The sequence below is a fragment of the Gossypium hirsutum genome, chromosome A05 (genome assembly GCF_007990345.1).
Source record: "Gossypium hirsutum isolate 1008001.06 chromosome A05, Gossypium_hirsutum_v2.1, whole genome shotgun sequence".
Taxonomy (NCBI): domain Eukaryota; kingdom Viridiplantae; phylum Streptophyta; class Magnoliopsida; order Malvales; family Malvaceae; genus Gossypium; species Gossypium hirsutum.
The window spans coordinates 107946496-107956206 of NC_053428.1; the positions used below are offsets into that span (position 1 = coordinate 107946496).

At 31.4% G+C, this 9711-nt stretch overlaps 1 protein-coding gene, 1 non-coding gene and 1 pseudogene across 2 annotated transcripts; all 3 read right to left on the reverse strand.

Annotated features, from left to right (window-relative positions):
- Nucleotides 1-399: 399 nt before the first annotated feature.
- Nucleotides 400-505, reverse strand: LOC121230193 (small nucleolar RNA snoR103). Its single transcript, XR_005928140.1, has one exon. It is a non-coding gene; the product is annotated as a small nucleolar RNA snoR103 (small nucleolar RNA).
- Nucleotides 506-620: 115 nt separating this feature from the next.
- LOC121229680 (cullin-4-like) lies at nt 621-2544 on the reverse strand (annotated as a pseudogene).
- Nucleotides 2545-6269: 3725 nt separating this feature from the next.
- On the reverse strand, nt 6270-7997 carry LOC107927551 (receptor-like protein EIX2). Its single transcript, XM_041112055.1, has one exon. It carries the CDS (start codon nt 7995-7997, stop codon nt 6270-6272), a length of 1728 nt encoding a protein of 575 aa, XP_040967989.1.
- Between the last annotated feature and the right edge of the window lie 1714 nt (nt 7998-9711).

The window sequence follows — 9711 nt, forward strand, 5'->3', positions numbered from 1 at the left end:
AACATGATTCATCAGGATCATCATTTAAAAAAGACATGAACAACCTCCATACATTGCAACAGTTGTTCATGTTTATACAAAACATGCTCATGAACTTCAAACAAACAGAAATAGAAAACTTATATTAGTAAGAACACATAAAAAAAGGAATCAAATTATGGACCCAAAGGCAATATACAACTCTTTGAAAAATAAAACAGTAATGCTAGAAACATAGTCTATTTATTGTAGAAAGCCAAAAAGAACTCAATTTGCTCCAAAGGAAAATATCAGCATTGCATGCAATTCTATGTCATAAAAACTTTAAACCAAGATCGAAACAGATACATTCTTCACTAAATTTACAATCTTTCATTTGTAAATTTGTTTAATGAACTTATTGAAACCTTTAATGTAATGTAATGTAACGCAGGTTCTTTATGGGCATAAATGTACTAATGGCTCACCCACCTAAAGCCTGCATATTGATATTTGTCCATGTTTACAGCAGCTACACAGACTTGAGTGCTCTGCCAAGAATTAGGACAACTAAAGAACCCATTAAAATTAGTTCATAACATAATATTTTCCAGAGAGCTAGCAGACAATAATAACATAATTATGTCTTTAGTTCATAAAATAATATCTACTCAACAAGTGGAATGTTGTTTGCATGTGAACATATTTTAGATTTCTGGGTAGTCCACTAAAGTGCACAAAATTTAAGAGTAAATGTTGTTTGCATGTGAACATATTTTAGACCTAAGAATCTAGTCACAAAAATAAATTCCAGTATCACACAAACTCCATATATTATGTAAATTGTTTGATCTTACATCAACCAGTACACAAGTAGGTACTCCAAGAAATAGAAGATAATTTAACTTGCTGAGTACTTTTCTCTTCTACTCTGACATGATTCAATTATTTTCTTATATATTTATATGATCTACCCTCAGGCACAACAAACTTATTACATGGTCATTAGTTCAACACATTCTGCTTACAGGAATTACACATAATTAATCCAACTCATGTCATGAGGGGTAACACTACTGGAGACAATACCACCACTAACAGGTAACATATTCTTAGACTCTTAGTGGATATAAAAGTTATGGACTGCCCATGTTTACAAAACCCTAAAGGATGCAGTTCACCAGATTGATGATTAGAAATTCCAATGGTAACCTATGGAATGCATTTCTTTTACAAACTTATACAAAAAATGATATAGAGGTAAACCTTAAACTTTCCTTCAAGTTTGTTTGTAAACTAGCTGCCACACTCTGTCTTCAGCTGCAGCATCGCAAGAACATAACAAATTAACAATTTAATACAATCTTCTGAAGACACACCATTTAATGCGAAGAACATACTGACCTTAGAAATCATGGATTTCTCTGCATCAATAGAAGCACTCTTCCCTAACAGCAGCCTTTTAGCAAGATCTTTCTTATAGAATGCTTCAAAAACATCCTTGCCCTTAATTATCAACAAAAATGCCATTCACAACTCTAGCATTAACTAGTGAGGCAAGAAAGAAATAAATGCACAAAAGGAAAATTGTTACTTGGGGGAAAAAAGTAAATTTAATCATTTTTGTGGGAAACTCTACCTGGATGAACTTGAATAAAACCAAAACTTTATCAAGTGTACCCTCTAATTCCTCTTCAGAAGTACCCTTATTACCATCACGAAGCTTTTCATCCAGAAACTTAGCAATAAGCTCAGCAGGTCGATTCTATTAAACACAATAAAGTTCGACCATCAGTCAAGTTCAAAATATGATGATCTAAATTAGGAATTTACTTTACTGGTTTAAAGGTAAATGAACATGCAGTTTAAAAATAAAATAATCTCCAAATACAAAGGACAAACATGCTAACCTGACGAAGATTAATTAGATGCTCAAAAGAATCCTTAATGGTGTTGCAAAATGCCTCATTCTTGGAAAAGCTTTCTTCTAATACGGAGTCAAGTGAAGCCTTGAATTCTAACAAGGAAGACACCATGTCCTTGTCTTTCTCTTCATCCATGACAATGCTCTGCCCAGTTCTCCGAATATATGAGCTTATGGCCTGCCTGAGTGATTTGCATTGACCCTTGAAAACAGTGAGTACATCCTCTGAAGGTCCTCGATACGGTGTCCATCCATCAGCATCATAAATCCCTGCACAAATTAGAGAAACCATAGCTACTAAGAAGATGCAAATTCAAGGTGTTCAAAGCACAAAGAACAACCAAAAATTCAATTCACACCTTATCAAGAATGGCAGGTATATGGCGTTCCAGCAGTTGCCTTTCTGCTGTTGCTATAAGCGGCTTTCTCGTAAAAGCATCCAGGTAGAGTAAGCATCTTTCATTTTCTTCATTTAACCTCATCTGAAGGAATACGCACAAAAAGCCATTTCCACCTTCTGGGGTTCCTGATTCAGGGCAGAATTCCCAGACTTGATGAACGCCGGTGTCTGGTGTTAAGAATCGGTGTTGGCTGATGGCAAGCAGAAGATCAGGTGTCAAGGATAGGGGAAGGGGAAGGGAAAGGGAAAGGAAAATTTTCCTGAAAATGTCTTACCGAATCAGAAACGGTAAGACATTTTCCAAAACTAAAGGCTACTATTTCCCGTGCTTGTAATTGATTTTACATAGGGAAAATATTTTCCAACAAACAAACACCGGAAAATGTGGAAAACCAATTTCGGAAAATATTTCCCCCCTATCAAACAGACCCTAAATTGTTTTTGAATGCTTAGTAATATGTATAATTTTGTGCGAAGCTAAAAACGTTGGTGAAGCCTTAACAAACCGAGATAAAGACAAGTACAAAATTGTTTAACTCGACGAGTCGTGGTAAAATACAAATGAGTATATTTATATGTTATATTTTAGCATAAATTGCGAGACCTGAAATACTGAAAGATATGTGTATATAATATATATGTATATATGAGTGGGGTTTATAATATATATAAACGTGGGTTATCACATATATTATATGCTGATAAGGTCAGAGGCTCAATTACGATGGAGAAAATTTAAAGATATTTTTTTGGTCCCTAACGTTGATGTAGGAGAGTAGACATTATTAGTGACCTTCAATAATAGAGACAAGAGATTTGACAATTAACAAGAGACAAGAGATTTAACAATGAACAAGGGCAAGAAAAAAGAAAGAAAGTCATTTTATTTCCTTTTTAACATGCTTTGTGCATTCTTATATAAAATTTGTGAACATGTTTATGGATACGTTAAATTAGCCTTTAATACACTATAGCTTTTTTGGATGAATGTTTATTTTCAGTGCAGTGTATTTAATTTTAGTTTTATATCAATATTATTATAATATTTAATCTCACTATTATTACTATTTTTATATTAATAATAGGTAAATGCACCGTCCATTCTAAAATGGTATGTAAAAATATTGGAAATTAATAAAAGAAAAAAAGAAAACCTTGTAAACTACGAGAGCAAATGGCCCAATACCGGCGTCCAAAGTAGAAGTCTTTTTAAGTTTAGAAATTTGTATGACCCATATCTCTGCCCAATCTAAAGCCGACGCTAGCTATCTCCATCTCCTACCACTATGCTAAGGCCCAATCCATGCAACCTATGATGATCTAAGAAACGCACCCAAAATGGTCAATTTATAGTTTAGCCCTTTGGAAATTACAAATTTTAAAGTTAATACAATAACACTAAAAAATTTATGAATCAATTATGCCACCCCTAAATTGGTAAATTTATAGTTGAAACCCTCTACAAATTGTAAAATTTTAAGATTATATAATTTTTTTTACTTTAACCCTTGTAAAAAATTGTTATTCAATTTTGGCCTTATGAATTACATTTCTATCTTTGCTTCTGGACACCATGGTTAGTCACATGTCACAATAACACCCTATTAACTTAGATATATTTTTTGTATGCAAAATTAGGGGAGGTAACATAATTCAAACTTGGGTCAAATGGGTGTCTAACAAAAAATTTAACCATTGCTCCATTCAAGTCAAGACAATTTAAATATAATTTTTTTTAATTATTAACAATTTTTAATATTTTTATCTCAAAAAACATTATTTAAAAAACCATTTAAATATAATCCAACATATTGAACAGATTGGTTGAATCAATTAATTTGAAAAATTGAAAGATTGACTTTTTGTAGTTTTTTTTTTTTTTTAACTTTACTTTTCGTTAATTCTCCAAAGAAAATATAATTCTTAGCTTAATTTTTTTTACTATTGCATTCGTGAGCTCCGACTTCAGTTTGTGAGGCAAATTTGGCTGCTCCAACTATTAAAAAAAACAAGGGTGTTATCGACATTTTTCAATATTTTTAACTCAAGCAAGTATTATAAACCTAATTTAGGTGGATCAAACATTATAAATAAAATATTTTTTAAATTAGGGTTAGGGAACAACTTTTATTAAACATTATAAAACATTCGTTTTAGCATTTGCATGTATTTTGTTTTAATTACAAATATTTAAGTTTATTAAATATTGGTATCGATTTAAATTTATTATAATATTTGTCTTATCAATTAGAATAATTTATCCGTAATTGTTTAGTTTATTCTTGTTGATCAAGTACATCTCTTATTTTAGTCAAATTTGAGAAATAACATTCCAATTAAATTCTGTTAATTTGTTTCAACCAAACTCTTATTAGTCTATGAATTTATTTAGATATTAGAACTCATGACACTTTTGGAGAAGTTTGTGTTTACGTTTTGAGAGTTCTTTATTTTTTTTGGATATCGGGGTTTAGTTTTTTATCTCCATCTTTGTAATCTTCGTTCTTTTGTCATTATGATAAAATTATATTTGCCAATATTTTTTGTCCTCTTTGGAGGAGTTTTTTCACATTAAATTTGTATGTTAATTTCTCAATTTCTTCCACTATTTTTTTACTTGTTCGTTACTTAATTGAGTTGATCCCCAACAATTCTAATGCTTGTGAGGAATATCCATAGTTGGATATAAGCTCTATATGCAATCTATGTTGTGTTGACATGCAATCTAATCTAAATAAATCTTGCTAGTGTGTGTTTGTTAATTAAAATTATGTCTCTTTCATTCTTAATGCTATGAATAAGCTAAATTCTAGGTGCGAATTTATAGGTTTGTTTGTTGATAAGAAGAAATATTTCGACAAGCTTTATCTTGGTTATTGACAAAGTAAGGAGAGATTCGTTAATAGACGCGACGTTAGTAATTATAACTAGTTTACTAAAGAATACTAAAATAATCTTGCATCGATAATCAAACTCATGAATCACAATTGAAATTTTCCCTTTCGCTAAACTCCTATAATATTGAATTTCCAATATTTTATTTTGCAACATCTTTTTACATAGTTTTAATTTTAGTTTTTGATTTTTAAAACCCTCCTAGGCTTAGTTTGGATGGGCGATTGGGTGCGGTGTGGTGCGTTTAGCTTACTTTTTGTCTCACGCTACAGTCTTGCTATAATATCTAATCTCACCGCCATCGCTGTTTTTACACTAACTGCAAGTAAACGCACCGCCCATCCAAACTCACCCTTAATTTTTTAGTTTACTTGCTTTTATTAAAGAAATAAGATTGTCACTAGTCATGGATTCGACTCTACTCATTTCTATTTACAAATACTTATATTATTGAGTAGAAATTCATATTTTTTTGTAAATGTACAATTCTTAACTTCGAGTATAAGAGGTAGAAAATGTGGTACTTTACCAATAGGTGGTTAAAAGAAGTGGTAATTGATTTTTGTCCTCAAGCATTTGGGTTATGGGTGTGTTTGATAAACAATTGAAATTTTTTATTTTCATTTAATATTTTAAATGTGTTTGATAATTATTTTAATTTTTTACTTAATATAAAATTTTCAACAAAAAAGTATTAAATAAGATCCATATGTAGATAGCTACTTATCACTTAATGTAGAAAATATTAATCCAATTTCGCTTTACTAAAAATTTGAAACAAATTATTTAAATAAAAAAGAGATATTCAAATCATCATATTTACTTTTCATCCAAAACTATATCATCATATTTACTTTTCATCCAAAACTATCTAAAATAATATTAAATATTATATTAATAATATTAAATTTTAAAATAAATTTTTTTTAAAAATTAATATTTAATTTTGTACTTATATTAACCAATTTCTAATATAAAATTCAATACTTATAAAAAAATCACCCATTTTTTATCAATAAAGTACATTCTGTATTGTTTTCCTATTTTATTTATTCTCGCCATCTCTCTTTATTTACATAATTTTACATTTACTCAAAAATGTTTGATCTTCAACTTGGTTAGGATGCGGAAAATAGACGCATCCCATGAGTTAGTAAATAAAAGAGGGCAAGCTACACATAGAAACCCACACCAAAATCCAAATTCCATGCATATAAAATTCCAGTCAACTTGGGTTCTATTATCCACTTGTTCTCCTACAATTTTGCTAGCAGGGACCTGGGTCTTTGAAGTAGATAGAGGTGGTCCATAGAGTTTAGTGCCAAGAAAACTGGATGCACTAAAGCTTTGGAGTTGAGTACCTGTTGGGATTTGTCCAGTAAGATTGTTATAGGACAAATTCAGGTAACTCAAGAAGTTTAGCTCAGACATAGAGTGTGGGATTTCACCTGAAAGATTGTTCTCTGATAGATCGACACATTCTAAAGTCTTTATGGCACCAATGTTACTCGGAATCTTTCCAACCAAATGATTCTTTGACAAGTTCAACGATAGCAGCCCTGTGAGCATTGTCATTTCCGTAGGGATCTCACCTGATAAATTGTTGTCTGAAAGATCCACCAATTTGATTAGTCCAAGGGTATTGCTATAATCAAGCACCGCCCCTTTCATCATAAGTGCCATATTGTCAAAAAAGCACCCCTTTGAAGTGTTATAAGATATCTTGCTGCATGACATTTTTCTTGAGATCATTGCAGTAAGATTGTTGATGCAGCTTGGGATATTTCCTGACAGATTGTTGTGGGAGAGGTCCAGGATTTGAAGAGAAGACAGACCACAAATTTGGTCTGGTACATGACCATGAAACCTGTTTGATTGAAAGCTGATGATGATCAATTTTGAGAGCCTTTCTCCCATCCATGGTGGTATTTCTCCAGAGAGATGATTAGCAGCAAAGTCAAGAGTGAGCAATTGAGTACAATTTGTTAGCGAGTCAGGTATTTCACCCTCTAGATGGTTGTTTCGTAGGTGCAAGGACTCGAGAGAAGTTAAAGCTCCCATGGAACTTGGAATTCCACCACTAAAATTGTTGTTGCACAATTCAATGGCTACCAAGCTTCTCCATTTCTCCCAACAATCTGGTATTTCTCCAGACAAGTGATTACCCTCAAGGTTGAGAACTTCCAGTTTCATCTGATGCTCTTTGTAGCACAAAAACTGGGACATAGATCCGGATAAAACATTGTTAGAAAGGTCTAAAACTGTCACATTTAAGGAGATACCAGGCAATGAACCAGTGAAGTTGTTGAAACTCAAGTCTAACACAAGAGAGGCCTGATTTGTGAGCAAATCTGGGATTTTTCCCTGGAATTTATTCCCAGAGATGTTCAGATACTGCAGATGGGAAGTCAAGTTCCAAAACCAATCAGGGATTTGAGTTGGATCAAAATCATTGTTGCTTAAATCCAAGTAAGACAAATGCTTCAAATCTAGTAAAGCAGAGCTCAACTTACCACCTAGCTTCAAACTCTCAGCCTTTTTACTCCTTGATGATGCAATGGTATCATTGGAATTTCCAAGCTGAAGTTCAGTGACATGGCCAGTAACAGTGTTACAAAACACTCTCACCCATTTGCAGCAATCTTCATTTCTAGCCATCCAATTATCTAACATGTTAGAGTTCTTGAGTTGTTGCTTAATCTTCAAAAGAGCTTGTCTCTCACTTTTGATGCAACTTGGTTGAGGGATTCCCTTGCTGAAGCTGTTGGTAAAAATGTTTAAACATAGCAACATCAACAAGTAGATTGCAACAAAATCCATTAACTTCAACCATAATGCATCACTTGCAAATAAGTATTACAATCTCCCTTTTCGCTACAATTTCTCAACACCATACAACCAAATGCAAAAAACAGAAAAAGTTTTAATAATTTATTATAATGCCTAGAAATCCTAAATTCTGTCGATATTCCACTTGGAAGTTTCCATGGAAGTTGGAACACTTTCTCTACCAATTTCTCAAAACCATGCATCCAAACGACCAACCGAACAAAAAGTCAAAAGGTTTTAATCTGTACAATTTCTCAACACCATGCACCCTAAAGTTCTCCATGGGCTGGACCACCTGACCCGAAAATCCGCTCGGTTTTGTTTGGGCTTGACCCGACCTGGCCCGAATTTGCATGTATTATTGTTGTTTTCCTACTTTTTTGTCATTGTTTTTACTACCATTCAACTATTATATTGTTACTATTTTATTTTTAATATTTGAATATTGTATAACACTTGTTTTATTATTAATTTTACTATTATTTTAGAGGCATTTGCTTGTTAAGTTGCACTATTATGTTGCTATTATTTATTTTAATATTTTAATGTATTTGGTATATTATATATTTTTTAAATAAAAAAAATTAATACCGACGAACTAGACCCGAATTTTACCATTTTTATCTGAACCGAGTTTGGGTAAAAATTTAGACTCATTTTCAGACCGAATCGAACCTATCAATCAGGCTTAAATTTTTATAGAGCCCGATCGGAACCAATCCAAAAACAATTCTAATGCTACCAAAAAAAAAAAAGGTCAAAAAAGTTTTAATCTCTACAATTTTCTCAACACCGTCACTGCATATTTTTGGTTGCTTTATTTACCTTCTCCAACACCATTGTCACCCACTCCCTCACTTCCATTTTGTTAATGTTCTTACCATTCCTATTTTTAATATTATAAAATATACTACGAAATAAGAGAGAAATGATAAGGTCATTTTCATTGAAAATTTTTGCCTGTCAAAATCAATAATTAATTAATAATTAATAATATTTTTATTTATTATTGATACTAGATTTGTGATCCCTGCTCTCTCTGGGTTTTAAAATTTTATTTAATTTTAAGATTAAGCCCTTATATTTTAATTTTGATCTAATTTGGACCCTCTATCCTTTTTTAAGGCTTAATCACCTAACTAATCATACTAACATATTTATTTTTATCAGAATAAGTATGTTTACGGAAAAATTCACCTAACAACAATTTAACTGAAATTATTAATCATGATAATTATTTGGACTAATTAAATCATTGCTTAACCGTGTATGTTTAAAGAAAATTCCACTTCAACACTTTAATCGAAATTATTAACCATGGTAATTATTTGGACTAACTAAATCTTGGTTTAATCGTCTTCTAAATAATCATACTAACACTTTTTTTTTGTTGAATGACTAGGAAAAATCCAATTCACTATTTTAACTGAAATTATTAATTGTGTTAATTATTTGGAGCAACTAATCATATTATAAAAGTAGATGAAAATTTTGTGTCAAATTAAATTATAGGGACTAAATCTCATATATGAGTATAATAAAAGGACCAAAATCACAATTTGATATTACAAAAGTTGATGAAAAATTATGTCAAATTAAATTATAGGGACTAATCTCAACTCCCGGTATAATAAAAAGACCAAAACCATAATTTGATATTATAAAAGTAATAGAAATATTATGTCAAATTAAATTATAAGGACTG

What these genes read in the sequence shown, in the direction of transcription:
- LOC107927551 (XM_041112055.1), bottom strand. Translation starts at nt 7,997, where the DNA reads ATGGATTTTGTTGCAATCTACTTGTTGATGTTGCTATGTTTAAACATT.